We start from the raw sequence: 20,845 nt of genomic DNA on the forward strand, positions 1-20,845 counted from the left end.
GTGACCACCTAGATGGGTGGGATAGGGAGGGTGTGAGGGAGGGAGACCCAAGAGGGAAGAGATATGGGAACATATGTATATGTATAACTGATTCACTTTGTTGTAAAGCAGAAACTAACACACCATTGTAAAGCAATTATACTCCAATAAAGATGTAAAAAAAAAAATTTCCCTATGTTTTAATTATTCAAGCATGACTTTTAGGCTAATGAAGAAATTTTGGCAGTGAAGGGTACTAATTCAGATTAATCTTATAATCTTATATTTAAACTTTTACAGAAATTGAAACAGAGATAAGCAGCAATGTGGACCAATTAGACCAGTGAATAAATATATGTAAATCAGCAGTGTGTTATTATCTCTCTTTCTGGTTATTACGCTCTTGATTCTCTTCTCTTCACATTTTTTTCCTATGGGATTCTGTAGATAACCAAAGCATCAGTAAAGGTTTCAAGACCACACCTTCTCTGGTAGAGCTTCTTATAAAATAAAAACCAAATTTAAATTTACAAAAGATTATTTTCTACCTATGTGGGAAATGTATATTTCCCTCAATTCTCTCTCAAACTAACTCTTTTTGTGTTAACTTACTTAAAAAGAAGTTAATCTACTGTGCCATAACCTAGTTAAAACTTGAGAAATACTTGATATGGGTCATAAATTCTACCTTCCATGAATGGTCACTAACAAAGGACTATGAGCCACAAGTGTTTGGTGAGTCTGCTATGGAGTTAATTGTTCAGCCTTGGTTGAGAGCAGCATGTTTCCACATGTTCACAGTCCTTTTTGTTTACTCCTGGGAAAAGCTGGGGAAAATAATCCATGAAATTCCCATCTTGCTTAAAACCAAAACATCTGTAGAGACTGAAGAATGTTGCTAGCTGAATTCACTAACATAAAAGCCTGTATTTCATCAGCTTTTATCTTTATTAAAAAATCAATAGCAATTATTATGGAAGGCTCCCAAAGAACATAGGGACCATTCACCCAGTTTAAAATGTTTATCACACCCATTTTTATATCAGATATTTCCCAGCAGAAATCTTTCTAACTTCTCTACGTGGTGGCAAAGAGTGTCTGCTTCCCTAAGCACAACTATCAAAATAGATTTGGACTTAGTAGGGGAAGAGCAGAAGTTAAAAAAAAAAATAATAATGTTCCTATCCTTTAAAAAAGAACTTATCTGTTTATTATCTGTACTAGCCACCCTTTCCCTTTCTTACTGCCCCAATTAAAGTTACAACCCATGTAATCTAAGCCAGGGAGGCACTTGAACCACATCTCTGTGGGTCAGTGAACAGACCTGACTAAGTGGACCCAGGTATGAGGCCATCCATACTCTGATGTGCAGAGTCATACCACTCAAAGCCTCCTCTCTAAGGAATGAAGCACATCAACAAGGGCAAAGTTAGCACTTGTTACCTTTAATCAGCCACATGAAAGGGAGAGAACTTGGGTTTGAAGCCATCTGCACTTGGCACCTGGTGTGTGTGTGTGTGTGTGTGTGTGTGTGTGTGTGTGTAGGAAGGGATAAGTATAGGGTCTACTTCCCAAGGAAATGTTTGACAGAGTCCTAAATGAGCAGGTGTGAATTCAGAATATCCAGAGAAACTAGAAAGCAATTCATATCTAGGGAAGAAGCTTGTTCATAGTAAATGGACAGTCATAGTGTGATAATGGGGGAAACTGCCACAATAAATACACACACGTCTCTAGAACTCTGAGTACAGAACTGATAAGATAAAACGTAATCTAGACTCTAGTTGCTGTTGGCAATGTATCTCCCTATGGTTGATTTTAAGTTTATTAGTTGGGGTTGAACTTGCTATCTATAGGTTTTAAATGCCTGACAGATATACTTTCATTCATTCACTCATGCATTCATTATTTCACAGACATTCATTAAGTTCTAACTACTTACAAAGCACCACGTTAACAATTTAGACAATTCAACATGGAATAAAAAACTAATTTATGTTCTCAAAGAACTTAAAATCTAATGTGACAAACATACACGACAAAACGTAGTTAAAGCTAGGCAGAAATAAATACTATGAAAGACATGTAACCAAAATAGGATTACTGTACAAAGAAAGCAAGTTATAAAATCTTATCAAGAGGATCTGTGGTGCTTTCAAGGAGGAAGACGTATTTGAGATGAGCCTTCAAAAAGATTTTCAATAGACAAGGAAGGAGAGGAAAGGGATCCTGGCTGAAAGAAAAGTATAAGTGTCTGTGGAGGCTTAAAGAGCACAGGCATGATATGTGTGGGAAATGGGGGGAATCAAGTGCACCCAGTCTGTGGCACAGTTGGAGAACTAAGTAGACGGTGAGGTTGAAGTGATAGATCACAGGCAGATTAAGAAAGGCATTTAGAACAGAGTGAACATTTTAGACTTTTATATATAGTCACCTGAGAACCTAGAAGTTTCTTTGTCTTTGATGAAGGGAGTACCATCATCTAGCTTGGATTTTAGACAGATAACTCAGAAATTATGTAGTTAGAGAGGTAGCAATTGAAGAACTAGAAAAGGGCTGTTCAAGTTATCTAAGCAAATGAAGATGAGGAGCTGAACTAGGACAATAATGGAACAGGGAATGAATACATGAGACTGTTGAGATGGTTTTTATAGAATTAAGTGATTGACATTGGGAATCAAGAAAAAGGGAATCAAAGAAGATATGAATTTCTTATTATTTGGACAATGATGGCAGTGAAATATGAAACAGGAAAAAGGAGGAAGAGTTTATGGGAGAAGAAAATTTGCTCAGATTTAGATATCATGAATCTGATATCATCCATTGGAAAGACATCCATGAGGAAAGACAGCTTACAACTTCCCAGGACTACCTAATCCATTCCCATGGTTTCAATTACTGTCTGCGTGCTAATGACTCCCAAATCTATATTCATGCTTTAGACCCCACCCAGCCCTCCAAATATATCCAATCACCCAGTTTTCTCAATTCTACTTCCTACGTATATTTAAAATCTAATAACTTTTCTTCATTCCTAAACAGTCTACTAGTCCAGCCTCTTATTTGGCCTCACTTTCATCTGTTTTTAACACATAACCATGATGATCTTTCTCGAACACAATTCATTCTTTTAATGCTCGTTTTAAAACACTAAAAGAACTTTCCTTGCCATTGGGACAAAGTACAAAACCTTTCCGATTGCTAAAACATCCTGCACTACTTGGCCTTTTCAGCCCCATGTCTTGTCACTCACCCACAGGACACCCAGTGTTCCAGAAAGCTATCCTGGATCTCTTCTGTGAACAAATGGAAGGTATCTGGCTCTCCTCTGTCCACCTATATATGCTATCCCCTCAGTCTGGGTGGGAAGAGTAGGAAAGGAAAACAGTTTCAAACCCATTTTTCTCACTTGAACTTCATCAAGTCAGTCACAACTTAAACCATCCTCCATAGCTGTATTCTCAGTTTATCTATTATTTTTAGGATCAACAGCATGGTTCTTAACTTCCCACTGCTGTAAAAGTGCCTCTGTTCCCAGAGTAGGAAATAATTTATTTTAGTCATGAGATACACTGATGATATTCTTCTTTTTTTCCTCAGAGTTCAAATTTATCTCAGAAAGATCTATTTTTTTCCCAAGATGTTTGCCTATAACTAAAGAGAATATTATCCCTTCAATCTACACTGTAATTTAAGCGAAGTATTTTTCCAAAGTTTGGCAGAAAAAATACCTGAGCCTTTGTACAATTTAATCTTTGTTTCATTGTTTTAATAACTTTTACTAAATTCAATCACCACTTAACTAGGGAAAATTGTGTTCTTGTAGTATGAGTCATAGAGTCATGAAAGAACATAAGATTAAAAAGCAAAGGAATGGAGCCTAAAATTAAGAACCAGAAAGATGAGTTTTATTCTCTGTCCTTACACACCATTTGACCTGGACACTTCACTTACAGGTTTTAGGGCATTAATTTTTTCTTCCTGAAAATAGGAATTGTGATATAATTTTTGTGTTATAATTTATATGTATAGAGCTCTTTCTTAGTCATTAGCATTTGATTCTCCCAGAACATGTTGGATTTTTTTTTGGATATTTTTATATCCACTTTAAAAATGAGAAAATAGAGGTTCAAACAGGTTAAGAGACTTTTTCAAGATCATTTAGATTTTAAATGATGGGTCCAGAAATTCTGACATTAGAGCTCTTATTATTTCTATTCTCCCATGCTGAATATGGCTCTTCAACAAGAAGACAAGATGAAGATTTGATTTACATTTATTCTGAGGTTTTTTGTTTCTGTTTTATTTATCTTGTTTTGTTTGTGTGTTTGCTTGTGTTGCTAAGATGTTACATGCAGGATTGCCTGAGCTAAGTGGAATCGAAGACCTGAAATATGTGTATAATAATCTTCGTCCACAAGACACAGACCTGGAAGCGACAAGTCATTTTACCAAGTAAGATTAACAGTGAATGTGTGAGTATGCATGAATACAGACACATGTTTCACATCTGAGATGATTTTAGGGTGAACAGTCATTGGTATGAAGCTGTCATTTCTGCAAGTTTGTGTCTTTCTCCCAAGGGATAGAAAAGGAGCAATGTGAATGTCTAGCAGAAGGCCTGAGTCAGTGTTTCTGTAGCAAGCTATTGTTTGCTAACCAGCCTCCTCATATAATACATTACTCAATAAGAGGTCATTGAAAAGAGCAAGAGCTGACATAAATAAATTGGTTGTTCTACTTGAACTATGTCCAGAAAAACAATTTGGAAAAAAGAGATTTATAATGAGATACGGACTCACTAATTTCATCTCTATGATGATACAAATATTGGCATATTTGATGACTTTCTTCTATTTTTAATACAGTTTTTACTAAGCAAGTCTGGGGCAACACTAGCGTACATCAAGTTCAGAGTCTGGGCACAGCACAGTGATGGTCGGTTAGACTCAAAATTATTGTCAGAAGGGTGGTGCATTTTATAATATAAGATTCTTTTGAACTTCAGTTTTTGAATGGATAGCATAATTGCTAGCAAATTTTAGGTGCTCAATAAATGTTAGCTGTAATTATTATCCTAGTAAATATTTTAAGTAGAGAAATACAGTGCTCTTTCCTATAATTTCTTGATATTGAAACTTATTTGAGTCTCATTTTTAATTTTTCTAATATTTTCAACTGGAAATTTGGAAACACAAATTATATTTTTTAATAGATATATGCTCTGTCCTTTTAAAGAAAACAGTACTTATAGTTCCCACACAGGTATTACTTTTCTCTCCTTTTTCCAGAATGTATAGTGTAGAATCTCTCTCCATTCCAAGGGAGTCAGGGGAGTTCATGGGGATGCATGTCCGAAACACTTGGAGAATTTCACTTTTGCAAGGAATCTCTGTTTCATGAACTTGAATGTATAGGCTGCTCTTGTGGTTGAGTAGAAGCAATATGACAGAATCACAGAATATTAGAGCTGAAAGAGCCCTTATAGTTAATTTATTCTGACAATAAATATGCAAACTAGAAAACCGAGATCCAAAGAATTAAGAGGCTTGCCCACGATTAAAAGAAGTAGTAAGAAATAGAGCTAGGACTAGGGCCCAAAGCTAAGACTTTGATCGCATGCTCTAGGTTTTTTCAACATTTACCTTTGGAAAGTATACATGATTAAGGAACTCCAGGCAGAGCTCCTGCCAAAAATATTCCTTCCTGCTATCTGGTTTGTTTCTGAAATTCTACCATTAGAAATTCTTTCAGTGAGTCTAGTAGGTTTTTTGAGTCTTGAAAATGCCCTTTACTAGTAAAGTTACCTCTGAAAGAAACTTTTGTTTATATCCACTTAGAAAACTACAAATATTAGTTGACAACTGTCTGTGGCCAAAGACACTAGCTTGAAGACTGGCAGAAGTGTTTCAGATCCTTGGTTTCAAGGATGAGGGACTCTCAAGTTGCTTCTACTAATGGGGACAAGGGACTTGTATGAGAAATCCCAAGGAAGGGCTGAGTCAGCCTGCCTCAGGAAAAGCAGGACATCTGTCACAGAGCCTGGAAGGTCCTTCAGAGTTCAAGAGAGCTCTGCGGATCTCATGAGTAGGAATCAGCCTTTCAGTCTAGCTGCCATCCCTTGTCCAGTTAACTATACGCGAGGTGGGTGGGTTAACATGGTACCAAAAATAGTCCCCTCAGGCTATCCCATCAGGGTCAGACCGGGATGCCTTTCTTTAAAGTGGGCAGCAGTAAGGCAGGTGCAATTATTGACATGTCGTTGAGACAGGGTGGGGAGATAGGGGAGGAGCATAGAGAGGGCCAGAAAAGGTGGAGGTTGAAAACGTGATTGAGCTGCAACCTGTGTTTGATATGTCATTGCTTGGACAAAGCAATTATAGTGCTGCAGTTCACAAACTATCCCTCTTACAATTTAAAACAAAGGAAAAAACTATATATTGGATGAAAAAAGCTCTTTCAGGCCACGGCCACAGGAAAAAGGTAAATAGGCTTTATTTGTCTGCCAGAGTCCCATCCCTCCACATCCTCCAACTTCATCTGACACACTCAGACCTGTAAGGGGCAGAATCTTAGAGATGCGTGAGCTTGCCTCTGTTGACTCATGCTTCCCTTCCTGTTCAAGAGGATGTGAACTAATACAGGAAGTAGATCTGAAGCCAGTAACTTCCTAGCAGTGAGCTAGACCCCATTATTCTGCCTGCATATCTCTGCCAGCCTAATTTTCTCACTTTCAGATGTTATGTAGTATGTTCTGTTAATTAAACTTCTTTGTACAACTTTATGGTAAATAACTTGTTCTCCATGGCAGACTTAAAAGGCATCTAGTCATCTAAACTAGGGCACGTCATTTCTCTTCAATAATTGTCTTTGACTTGCCATTTCTTACCTCTTACTTGTGAGGACCTTATAAATGTGATTGTCTTTATCAAGGTTCATCCACACCACCTCTATGATTCTCAGATGAATTATTGTCAGGGTAGATCACGTTGTCAATATACATTAATTCCTGCTTTGTCTATTTAACTCACATGCATAGCCTCACCAAAAACGCTCCCTAAGAATCATAAAATTACTAGAATAGAGGCGGGAGGGGTCTGATCTAACTTTCAGTCCTACCCGTCCCTTGAGACTCTGGACCTCATCCACAAAATCTTCTCAGATTTTTCTAGAACCAACTTCTCTTTTCTTCTTTAATTCTACAGAACATGTATTATTTCATGATATGCTTCATTTATTACTGAATTACATACTGTCTAGTATATCACCTAAGTAAATATGCTTGTTGGTTATATCAGTAATGTCCCAAGTAAAGCAGGGGACATATTCCCATTTCCCCACTTGCAAAAGTCCAAAAGTATCTGAATGTGAAACAAGTTCTAGTCCCTTAAAATATATTAAAAAGTTTAATTTAACAGAAAATACAGTTTAAACATGAAACATTTAAGTGTATAAAAGTCATATAACAATGGCTAACATGTAATACAGTGCTTCTTATATTTCAAGCCTTACTCTAAGTACTTTTCATAGAGTAACTTATTTAATCATCATAACAAGTCTATGAGGTTGTATCACTTTTATCTACATTTTTAGATTAGGAAATTGAGACCCCAGAGGAATAAAATGATTTGCCAGAGGATACAACTGGCAGGAGACAGAGCCACAATTAGAATCCAGGAGTCATGCTCCAGAGTGTGGGGTCTTAAATTCTACCCTGTGTGCTCAAATCCACCCCTCCCATATGCAGGCTTCCGGGGATGTGCTGCTTCATAATTCAGACCACAGTTTTCTCAAGGTTCCTCAGAGCCCATGTTGGCTGCAGTTTCACCAAGGTGACCCTATAACCTTCCTTGGGCACTAATCCTCATTCCTGAATATCCCGAGCCTTGGTGGACAGAGTCCCTTCCCAGAACTGTTATCTCTGTGCTACCACCAAGTGTCCCCTGGGTGTTTGGTTCAGGATCTGCTATAACGACTGCCCTGGGAGACCCCCATGGGATAATTTGACTAATGATGCCAAGGCCGTCACCTTCTTTCTTTCTTCTGTTTTGGCCCATTACCAGGTACCTTGAACCTCTCTATATTGTTTTCCACTTTTCTTCTCAGAGAAATCTCCCATGAGACTCACCCTACCATTCATTTCCAAGAGCCTGTCTCAGTAGTATCTTTTATCCTAAAATCTCAATTATGTACCTTTATTTTTTAGATATGATTTAATATGTTTTGAGATTTCCTTTTCAACTCTTCTCTAAGTTCCTTGGTCAGCATATGTAGATCAAATGTTGAGGATATTTTCTATCACACATTCCATCCAGCACTTTGAAGAACCTATTATCGAAGTTCAAGAAGCCTCAGTTGAATGTGACTGTGATTCTTTACCATTTAAAAAAGTTACTTAAACTCTCTTTTATTTAGATATTTAAAATTCTAAAGAAAATTATACAATATTTCTTTTGTTAATACTTAAACAATGTATAGAGTGAATTTATAAAAGTAGGCTGGTGAATTAAAAATAATAAGGGAGCCTTAAAAATTATGTGCACTTGTTTACTTTTCTGTGTAAATAATACTGTTAAGCTATGTTCTCTGACATTATATGGATATCAAAACTTAAGGAAAAACTTGAAGTGTAGATGTCAGTGCACATAATTTACCAAAAAAGAAATCAAGTTCATTAATGGATCCAACGTTGGTCTTGGTGCTTCAATGAGTGTTATTAACTCGGATATACTTTTGAGAGGCCCTGTATATTTAAATACCTTGTTCTCTTTGTTCTGAAAAGCTAAAAGTGTTTCATGCCACTTTTTATTTGGATACTACTAAGATACAGATAAAAATAAGACGAAAATCCACCCACTCCCACCACCACCACTAAGCTCACAGATCTGGGTCATGAATAAGGACTAAGCCATCTGAGACCCAGCATGTGTGGATACCTTAAGTGCCCTAGTCCTGACCACTGTATTAGCATTAAGAGGCTGCCGCTCTTGACCGTGTTTGAGACTTGAAAGAAAGAAATGGCTTTTCCTGCCTCTCTGAGGGAGTCCTCTATTTATGAACAATACAGGATCTTACTTCACTCTTGGGTATTCACATTCTGGGCTAAGAGCTGATCATAAGAGCTTCAGAGGATGCTGTACTCTGCGTGGCATTAAAAAATTATATTACAATGAATGGCATTTAGAGAAAAATGAAAATAAAATTGGTTTACTGGACACAAAGGATTTTCACATCATTGCCAACTCCTCTCTCTGCTTCCCTTACTTTTTTTACTCCCCTTGCAGCTGAGTTCTGTTGAATAGAGTCAAGAAAGTATCATGACTCAGTCCCTGCAAATTGATATTCTCATGTAATATCTCTGCCGAGCCCACTGCTAGGCAACAAAGGCAACCATATACTAAAATCCCGTCCAAATGGGTTATTTCAGAATTTTCAGTCACTCTCACACAGGGTTAGCTGTCTTTAGAAACAGATAACCTATTTTACAGACCAGACTCGGATCATTAAGCATAAATTTCCTGGCCTACCTCCCCTCCCACATGCAGATTATGCTTTTTACTTTACCCATTTCCTCCTCCAGAAATGTGAGAAGAAATTTTCCATGTATTCCCATATATTCCATTTGGCCTGCCAGGCAAATTCTTTGGTTTAGTAAGTATAAGATCCCCTGCTCTTCAGCGAAAGAGAAGAGCAGCTTGAAGACAGCTTGAAGCAAAACAAAACTCCAAACTTCAGAATAACAAGTTATTTGCATTAGTGAGGTATTTTGATAGCAAGAACTAGATTCTATCTGGTATCCTTGGGGAAAAGGGTATACGTGGACTCAAACTGTAACCTAACAAACTCCAGAAACCAATATGGCCTGGCCAGTTTCTAAAGGAAATGAAGACCTTCTCCTCTGCTTATCTCTACCTATCATATTCTACTTCTTTTTGCCTACTGGCCAGTATTCTCTAATATAAATTCCAGAGAGAGACAGTCTAATTGACTTAACTAGTTGCCTTTGACCCTACTGGACAGGGTCCTTCATGCCAAGCCATCATGGATTCTGTTGCCCATCCTTATTCTTAACATGGGCCACCCCTTCACAAAGAACGGCCTGGAGCTTCTTCTCTGAACTTTGAGCTTTAGAAAGAACAGTCTTAATTAGGAGGGGCCATTGGGAAGAGCAGGCACAATGATTGTCCCAACAAGTACAACTGTGAAGCTGCTGAAAATGTTGATAGCATCCAGAGAGAGTGCTTCTGGACTTCACAAAGACAGGAGTCAGAGTCTCTGAGCCACCTAGAGTGTGCAGACACAATGCCAGAAATTCCCAGTTTTCCCTGCATTCCTTCTTGTTTATTTCTCACGGCTATAGCGTGAGACAAGACTCTTTATGCTCAAATGTCTCAAAACATAATTCAATGACTTTCTATCTGGTTTCTCTTCAGAATTGAGAAACAGAGTATAGGACAGGAATGCAGATCCCTGGGTTCTTTTATCATTAAAGTTTCCTGATTTTTTTTTTAGTATTTTGCAAATTGTCATCTCATGGATTGTTGTAATTCCATAAATATGGGTCAAAGTTTTTCTTTGCCTTAGCTTAACCATTGATACCCACAGAAATAAATACTCATAAGAAAAAACAAAACAAAAAAAAAACAGAACCTAGAAGAACAATCATGACGTCCAACTTTCCTTAAATGAAGAAAGCAGATACAAAGGGAAATGCTAGTTAAAATAAGTGGCATTTCTCCTTTCGTTGTGATAGTTTCCCATTTTAAAAATTTTCATTATAAACACTAATCTGAACTAAATTGACTTTTAAACTATGTTTTTTAAACTGCAGATATGACAGCTTTTACATCAATAAAATAAGGTAGCTTTTGGAGGGGAGGTGAGGATAGAAGCCTGGAATATCATTTCACTGGCATAGTACTTATACATAGTAAGACCAGCCCATCAATATTTCCCTAGTTTCTTTATTCCATTTGCTCTGATTTGGCTAAATTTTGTAAGGAGCCTCCATAAGAAAGTGTAGGAATTACTTATTGTATTCAAAGCCATGGAGCCTGGAATTCTTGTTTGTATGCAGTTAGGAGCCTGTGATGATATTTGCATAAGACTTGCTGACCTTGTAGATGAATTATGAAGACTTGAAACTTCAACTTGGAAAACAGCAAAATCTTTCATTTTTTAAGCCAAGTTCTAAACTATGAAGCAGGAGAAAAAGTGAAAAGAAAAGAGAAAAAGATAAGAAACTCTAAAGTTGCCTCTTGTTTTAATCCCTAACATCTCTTTCAAAAGGATTTGAAAGAGGATTTCAAAAGAGTTTACCACAAGTCAGTTTTCACAGAACCATAAATCTGTACATGTGTTTTCCTTTGTATCTCTCTATCTGTAGTTTACTACCTTTTGGGCTCATATATATATATATATATATTCATTTTTTTACTTATTTGGTAGTAAGCTTTCTGAAATAATATTTGCATAATATTGTTCTATTTACTTCCTTTGATTCTATCGATAATCCCAGGGAATGGCATGGTCTAGTCATCAACTATGTTTCCTAGATGCAACGATTGAAAGCTAATTGAATTTCTTGGATCACGGGCAGAACTGATGAGTTCAAAAGAGAACAAAATTGATTTCTTGCATAATGGGTGCTCTTCCCAGGACCCTAAACAAAATCATATGGAAAAAAAAAGTCCTACATACAAAAGTGATAATCTCAGATAATATAGATGTTCTTTAACTGTAGTGTCTTTGGATTAGTTGAAAGAATATAGTAAAAAATATCTAAATGCTTAAAGTTGTGTTTCCCAAATTAGGGTACCATGCCATCAAAGCTACAAGGATTAACATGAAATACCCTTTTTTAGTATCTATTTTATTTAAAAGGTTAGAACATAAAGCTTAAATTTTTGTCTTCACACAAATGTACATACATGTTACATAAATATGCAACCAAATTCATCAGGTGCTCTCTTTTCCATGTCAGACAACCTTGAATTTTATTTAATAAAAGTGCATAGAGAGGAACTTTTTAAAAAATTGTGTACCAAGACGGCATCAGCAATGATTATTCACTGAATTCATTTAAAATGTTAATTTTTTGGTTAAAAAATATTTTGAGTACTTCTGAATACTTATTGGTCCAATATAAATTTGTAACAAAATAGGAATTATCTTGATAGCATATTTTATTGGTTTAGCTATGAGAAAGTGCTGGTCAGATATATTATAGATTACAAATTCAACACTGAACCATTATTTTTCTTCATGGAGTAAAATAAATTATGACAAAGTTGTATTAATTCATTGTTCCCTCTGAATAGTTAAGAATGACTCTCAGAGCTAGACACTCAGTAACTCCAATACAAAAAAGAAAAGGAAAAGTAATGTCTTCTTTACATGTGCCAAAATCACTGCAGCAAAAATGAAGTTTGAGAGTTAGATGAAGAAATTTGTTCATGGGGCGTGTGAGTCACTTGAAACTCTTCTATTTATATATGATAAAATTACAGTGTCAATGGTAAAATAAGAACATTCTCATGCAAATTCCTTCACAGAAAAAGTCGCTTGAGAAATATTTCCCTGCGACTCTTATAGAGACTGACCAGTGAAATAGGTCAGTGTTCTAGCAAACCGCAAAATGATATCAACGACTTCAGCAATAGAAATATGCTCTTGTTGAAATTGCTGTCAAGCGTTGCTCGAGAACCTTCTCTTGATCGCCACTCCACACATTTAGGCATCTCTCTTCAGTGGTTACTCTGATGTAGCTCATGAAGCAGTTAGAAACATTTGCCAATTATACTCTAATAAAGGTGTTAAAAAAAAAAGAAACGTTTGCCATTTGTAGTCACATATTAATATAAATGTGAGTTCAAAAAATATAATATTTAACCTGAGGAAACAAATCTGCCTATAGGCTAAACCTGACGTGAAAGATTAGACCTCCTGGATTTAACCCAGTTTTCTGAGACTGATAAACTCCATTGCCCATTCACACACACATAGCTAGGAAACCTATTAGTAGGAGTTGTTTCTGATGATAAGCAATTTAAAATATTTGTATCCTATAAAAAGGTACATCTGTTCTGAGGTAGAATAGAATTTGTACACATGTTTAAGATGGGACCTATGGCTTAAGAAATTTTATCTTAATGTATGCCCCTTTGGACTGTGTTCCCTAGATGCAAGAAATACTGTTAATTATTTCTTTTTCTGTCTAAGTGTTATTCCTATGTACAAATTAAAGGATCATTGTTTTAGTGCCTTTGTTCCACATGGTAATTCCATACTTATTTATTGGCTTATTTCTCACTTAAAGACAAATTTGGAAGACTTCATTATAAATAATCCACAATGAGAGCAAAGACTTTCTAAATGTGTTAGAATTTTTCCTTGCTACTTTCTAAATGATGTCACCTTTGGTATGCATTTAACCTCTCGCGGTCTTTTTCTTATCTGTTGCCAAAATAATTTTACTGCTCACCTCTAAGGGTGAAAAGATTAACATAAGGCATCTAGTGCAGTGCCTGCCAAAGGATATATACTCCCTGAGGGCAGAAATCTGATTTCTCTCCTTCACCTCTGTGTCCCAGTACAAAGAACAGTGCCTAGCAGGAAGTTAGAAGTGTTTATCAAGACTGCCTGGAGGATTTCCGTAGGAAATTTGAGAACTGAATCCTTCTAGATGCTGCTTTGGATTTATAACATAAAGATACTCCAAAGCATAATCCAGCTGAAGCTGCCATTAAAATAGATAAATCAGAGAGCTGCCACTTGGATAAATCAGATCCTCGTAGAGGCCTGAAACTTACTGTTCTCAGGTCCCCAGTCCTAAATTGGGTCATATTTAACAACATTATTTTATCTGACCTGTTAAATCTGCCACTTGAGAAACTGGAGATGCATTTAGATGAAAGTCTGCATTAAAACTCTTAAGTTTAACGTAAAAGTTCATCCTTCATCTCCAGTCTTCTTGCATCTTAACTGCTGGGCAATGTAAGAATAAGGCCTAGACATAGTTGAGATTATGTGAGTGTGAGTACATCAGAACTTAAGATTTATAGTTCATAAGCCTACCTTCATGAAAAGTGAGTACATGCTATCCTAGAGCTTTCCACCTCAACACATAAAATACGCTCAGTAACTATTTGTTGAATGAGTGAGAGAATGGTAGTGTCTCTGTAAATCATGATTAGTATTATACTCTTACTGCTATTATTACCTTCATGTCTTTGAACTAATGATGAAGAAAGAAATGAATGTTTTATGCTGCACTACATACCCATAAAGTCAAAGGACATCTTTAAAAATAATGAACACTGTGGAAGTGAATAATCATCAGGGTCATATTTTAACCTTCTTAGCAAATTTTGTCCAGTATTGATGTATAATAATGGAAAATTTTGGATTTTTTTTAAGTCTAATACCAGAACAAGATAAATGGACTTGAAGTTTTATAAAAATGAGGGGGAAATTATTAAACATTATTGAACTACATTATTAACTTTGAGGACATGGCTGATTTGTTGTAAAGAAGGCATTGCTTGGTAACTTTGACAGATGCCAACCAAGAAAAGCACTGTTTGATTACATTCAACATCTGTTCCTCATGGAAATATTTTAGTAAGCTCAGAATAGAAGGAAACTTAGATAAACATACTTTTTTAAGTGAAAAATTATAAGCATTCCCATTAATGTCAGGAAAAATATAATAATGCCTCTATCTTGTTAGTAAAGCTCTATATTTAAGCTTTGTTATATTGTTATTTTCCACTTGAATAAGAAAACAAAACAATTCCATATAATTTTTTTTAATTTTTGAAATAAGAATTTAGTACAGTAAGTGGTTACAAGATAAACATTCAAGACTCAGTAATGAAAAAATTAGAGAGGGAATATTATATGATCACCTACATAGATACAGAAAATTCAGTTATTAAAATTTAGAATCACTCATTATTTTAAAACTCTCTAGAAATAGAGAGGAATATCCTTAAACCTGTAACTAAAAACCTACAGAAAACATTATACTTAGTGGTAAAACATTAAAAGCTTTTCCTCTGTTAATCAAACAAATGAAAAACGCCTGCTATCACCACTTCCACTTAACATTGAACTGGCGGTCTTAGCAGTGCAAAGGGTGACAGAAAACTCTGTCATTATTTGCAGATAACATGACTGTGTCCATGCAAATTTCAAAAGAATATACAGTGTATTGTTAAAATTAATGACTTAAAAATCTACTCATATATTAACAAATATTAGTTAAAATAAAATTTAGAAAAAGCTAGAATTTACAATTCACAATAAATCCAACAAAAGATATGGAAAACAGCCACAGAAAAAAATTCTAAAATTATACAGAAAGATGTAAAATAAGACCCAACTAAATGGAGAAATATGCCATGTTTAGTGGTTGTGTGTCTTAATACTGCAGAGATGTTGATTCTCCCCAAATTAATTTATAGTTTAAAGAAATGTCACACAAATCCTTACTCATTTATTTTGTGTATTGGTAAACTTGATAAGCTGATTCTAAAATATATTCAGGAGGTCAAAGGACCTAAAATCATGAAAAAAAAAAACACCTGAAAAAGAACAAGGTAAAAGAATTTTCAAGATTTATTATAAGTTCTAGCTATTTAAGAAAGTGTTGTATTAACACAGAGATAGACAAATTGAAAAGTACAACAGAATGAAGAGGCCAGAAACAAGCCTGTGTTTATACATACCCTTGGTACTGGACAAAGTTGAATCAGTAAGGAAAGAATGGTCTTTGCAATGAAAAAACAAAATTGGTTAAATTAATCATTGTACATCTATACTTCCAGATAGATCATTAAAAAATATAAGTTAACTCTGTTTTCTGAATTAGATTGTTCATTCAACATATATTTTCAGGCCACTTACTATGCATGAGTTACTATAAAGTTTTTCTTCCAGAACATATTACTAAGTTAAAAAAGCAAATTATAACGTTTCATGTAATTGTGATTTTTGACTCCTGTCTTTTTTACTTCCATCTCACACAACTTCAAAATTCTTACAAAATCATGCTCCCTTTATCTATCTGTTTCCCTTCTTCCACTCCTCACTCTGTCAGCCACTCTGCTGTTCTTTGTTCTGTTAATCACCAGTCATCCATCTACCTCTGAGCTTCTGGATGAGCTGTTGTTTCTGCTTAGAATTTCCTCTATCAGAAATTTCCATGGCCTATGCTCTTGGCAAATTAAGGTTTTTGTCAAATCATCCAACTCATCTTTTTAGTGAGACTATCCCTGACCATCCTACTTAAAATTGCAACACTGTTCCCTACCCCATATTCCCTCTCCCCTCTTTCTATTTTAGTTTCCTCTATGGTATATATCACTTTCTCAAATCCTATATTTTTACATGTTTATTTCATTATGGTCTGAATTCCACATTATATAATCTCTCTAAGGGGAGACATTTCTGTCTGTTTTTTGTTTTCATTGCTACATGCCAACATGCACCTGGCATGTAACAGGAGTAAGAATAGTGTGTCTTGCTGTGTGTCTGTTGATTTGTGCAAGTGTATAGAGAAAGCTCAAAAGAATACTACCAGATTGTTCGTAGTAGTTATTTTGGGGGAGGAGAGTGACAACGGAAGATGGAAGAAGGGAACTTTTCACATTTTACTTAATATTTTACTGTATGGCTTCAATTATATATTATTTTTAAAAAATCAAGTTTTTTAGTGTCCCTGGAATTTCTTCCATAAAACAGATCAAACAGGGTAGCAAAAGCCCAAAACTATGGGCAACATCTACAACAAAACTAAGTAACAAGGTATTCCTAAGAACCCTAAAATACAAACAGATGGGGCAAATCAAGTTACAAGACTTTTATAACAGCATCTTATGGGAGGAAGCTAAGGAAGCAACATGTTATCTGATTGACCTGAGAACAGGACTCCACAGAGCCCACAGGTATTCACTGGAAACCTGAGCAGGCCCATTTGATAAGCTGTTTAGCAGCTGAAACTGGGAAGATTTTTACACACTTCAATTCACAAGGAAGGGCAATGGTTCCATGGAAAATCTGTAAAGGTTGGAGAAGTCTATAAACTCTCAAAGGTAACTGGTGATTCCTCCCTAGAAAAAGTCCTATGCTGAAGAGAAACTGTGGAACTATAATCCAAATGAAAGGAGAAAGATCATAGGAGCAAAGGAAAACCACAATCCAGAAAAAATTGGGGGCAAAGAGAGAAGCCAAAGAGGAATATCTCAGAAGGTATGAAACAGTGTTTTTACCACTGTGATAGAAACAGAAAAGAAAGCTTCAGACCCTTAAAAACCCTCTACTCCTTCCTGAAAGTTTAATTTTATATTAAAATGAGTAAGCAAAATGGATCATATCTGAATGTCATACAGAATTATAATTTTAAAAAAGAAATAAGATGCAAAATAAAATCTCTTCAATGAAAATATGGCAGAAAAACGTTTCTAACAATGGATAAACTGTACCCTTATATTTCAAATTGATCTAAAAGAAATTAAGAAAATGATAAAATATGCTGGAACAATATAGATTACAATTAGAGAAAACTCAGAAATGAAGTGATTGAACCCCCCCAAAATTAGAAAATAAAAGAAAGCATACTTTTAAAAATAGTAAACTAGAAAGAACACAGAAGAAAATAAAAAGGACAATAGATAATACCTCCAGAGAAAAAAAGATGAAAAAAAAAACAAAAGAGGACCTTTAAAACAAAAAGAAAAGAAGTCAATAAAGATCCAGTATACATATAATGAACTTCCTGAAAAATAAAACCAAAGTAATATATCAAAACAGTATCAAGAAAGGCTTAAAGTTCAGCATGTGGTATGAGCCATGTGGCTGACAAGGTCTTGGTGCTCTGGCTGGTGTCAGTCCTGTGCCTCTGAAGCAGGAGAGCCGATTTCAGGACATTGGTCCACCAGAGACCTCCCAGCTCCATGTAATATCAAACGGTGAAAGCTCTCCCAGAGATCTCCATCTGAACGCTAAGACGTAGCTACACTCAATGACCAGCAAGCTACAATGCTGGACACCTTATGACAAACAACTAGCAAGACAGGAACACAGCCCCACCCATTAGCAGAAAGACTTCCTAAAATCATAATAAGTTCACAGACACCCCAAAACACACCACTGGATGCAGTCCTCCCAACCAGAAAGACAAGATACAGCCTCATCCACCAGAACACAGGCACCAGTCTCCTCCACCAGGAAGCCTACACAACTCACTGAACCAACCTTAGCCACTGAGAGCAGACACCAAAGACAACAGGAACTACGAACCTGCAACCTGCGAAAAGGAGATGCCAAATACAGTAAGTTAAGCAAAATGAGAAGACAGAGAAACACACAGCAGATGAAGGAGCAAGGTAAAAACCCAGCAGACCAAACGAAGAGGAAATAGTCAGTGTGCCTGAAAAAGAATTCAGAGTAATGATAGTAAAGATATCCAAAATCTTGGAAATAGAATGGAGAAAATACAAGAAACATTTAATAAGGACTTAGAAGAACTAAAGAGCAAACAAATAATGATGAACAACACAATAAATGAAATTGAAAATTCTCCAGAAGGAATCAATAGCAGAATAACTGAGGCAGAAGAAGGGATAAGTGATCTGGAAGATAAAACAGTGGAAATAACTGCTGCAGAGCAGAACAAAGAAAAAAGAATGAAAAGAATTGAAGACAGTCTCAGAGACTGCTGGGACAACATTAAATGCACCAACATTCGAATTATAGGGGTCCCAGAAGAAGAAGAGAAAAAGAAAGGGACTGAGAAAATACTTGAAGAGATTACAGTTGAAAACTTCCCTAATATGGGAAAGGAAATAGTCAAAGAAGTCCAGGAAGCAAAGAGAGTCCCATGCAGTATAATAAATCCAAGGAGAAACACACCAAGACAAGTGTTAATCAAACTATCAAAAATTAAATATAAAGAAAAAATATTAAAAGCAGCAAGGGAAAAACAACAAATAACATACAAGGGAAGCCACATAAGGTTAACATCTGGTCTTTCAGCAGAAACTCTGCAAGCCAGAAGGGAGTAGCAGGACATATTTAAAGTGATGAAAGGGAAAAACCTAAAACCAAGATTACTCTACCCAGCAAGGATCTCATTCACATTCAACAGAGAAATTAAAACTTTTACACACAAGCAAACGCTAAGAGAATTCACACCACCAAACCAGCTTTACAACAAATGCTAAAGGAACTTCTCTAGGCAGGAAACACAAGAGAAGGAAAAGACCTGCGATAACAAACCCAAAACAATTAAGAAAATGGTAATAGGAACATACATATTGATAACTACCTTAAATATAAATGGATTAAATGCTCCCTCCAAAAGACAGAGACAGGTTGAATGGATATAAAAACAAGACCCATATATGTTGTCTACAGGAAACCTACTTCAGACCTCGAGACACATACAGAATGAAAGTGAGAGGATGGAAATAGATATTCCATGCAGATGGAAATCAAAAGAAAGCTGAGGTAGCAATTCTCACATCAGACAACACAGACTTTAAAATAATGACTATTACAAGAAGCAAAAGAAGGACACTACATAAAGATCAAGGGATGAATCCAAGAAGAAAATATAACAATTGAAAATACTTATGCATTCAACATAAGAGCACCTCAATACATAAAGGAAATGCTAACAGCCATAAAAGGGGAAATCGACAGTAACACAATACTAGTAGGGGACTTTAACACCCCACTTTCAACAATGGACAGATCATCCAAAAGGAAAATAAATAAGGAAACACAAGCTTTAAATGACACATTAAACAAGATGGACTTAATTGATATTTATAGGACATTCCATCCAAGTATAGCAGATTACACCTTCTTCTCAAGTACTCATGGAACATTCTCCAGGATAGATCATATCTTGGGTCACAAATGATGCCTCAGTAAATTTAAGAAAATTGAAATCACATCAAGCGTCTTTTCTGACCACACATTATGAGATTAGAAATGAATTACAGTGAAAAAAAGGTAAAAAACACAAACACATGGAGGCTAAACAATACGTTACTAAATAACCAAGAGATCACTGAAGAAATCAAAAAGGGAATCAACAAATACCTAGGGACAAATGACAATGAAAACACGACGATCCAAAACCTACGGGATGCAGCACAAGCAGTTCTAAGAGGGAAGTTTATAGCTATAAAAACCTACCTCAAGAAACAAGAAAAATCTCAAATAAACAATCAGGAACTAGAGAAAGAAGGAACTAGAGAAAGAAGAACAAACAAAAGGAACTAGAGAAAGAAGAACAAACCAAGGAACTAGAGAAAGAAGAACAAACAAAACCCAAAGTTAGCAGAAGGAAAGAAATCATAAAGATAAGAGCAGAAATAAATGAAATAGAAACAAAGAAAACAATAGCAAAGATCAATACAACTAAAAGCTGGTTCTTTGAGAAGATAAACAAAATTGATAAAATAGACTGATCAAGAAAAAGAGAGAGAGGACTCAAATCAATAAAATTAGAAATGAAAAAGGAGAAGTTACAACAGACACTGCTGAAATACAAAGCATCCTAAGAGACTACTACAAGCAACTCTATGCCAATAAAATGGACAACCTGGAAGAAGTAGACCGTACTGCAAAAAAAAAAAAAAAAAAAAAAATCTTCCAACAAACAGAAGTCCAGGACCAGATGGGTTCAAAGGTGAATTCTATCAAACATGTAGAGAAGAGCTAACAACCATCCTTCTCAAACTCTTCCAAAAAATTGCAGAGGAAGGAACACTCCCAAACTCATTCTATGAGGCCACCATCACCCTGATACCAAAACCAGACAAAGATACTACAAAAAAAGAAAATTACAGAC

At 35.7% G+C, this 20,845-nt stretch overlaps 1 protein-coding gene across 2 annotated transcripts in view; it reads left to right on the top strand.

Annotated features, from left to right (window-relative positions):
- The window catches only part of PIK3C2G (phosphatidylinositol-4-phosphate 3-kinase catalytic subunit type 2 gamma), a 370,041-nt gene that overhangs the window by 265,694 nt on the left and 83,502 nt on the right, over positions 1 to 20,845 (top strand). For both annotated transcript variants that reach the window (XM_024129228.1, XM_007126978.3), the window contains one exon: positions 4,325 to 4,434. In XM_024129228.1, the coding sequence (XP_023984996.1) occupies positions 4,325 to 4,434 (110 nt within the window). The remainder of the gene's footprint in view (positions 1 to 4,324; positions 4,435 to 20,845) is intronic.

The sequence above is a fragment of the Physeter macrocephalus genome, chromosome 6 (assembly GCF_002837175.3).
Source record: "Physeter macrocephalus isolate SW-GA chromosome 6, ASM283717v5, whole genome shotgun sequence".
Classification (NCBI taxonomy): Eukaryota; Metazoa; Chordata; class Mammalia; order Artiodactyla; family Physeteridae; genus Physeter; species Physeter macrocephalus.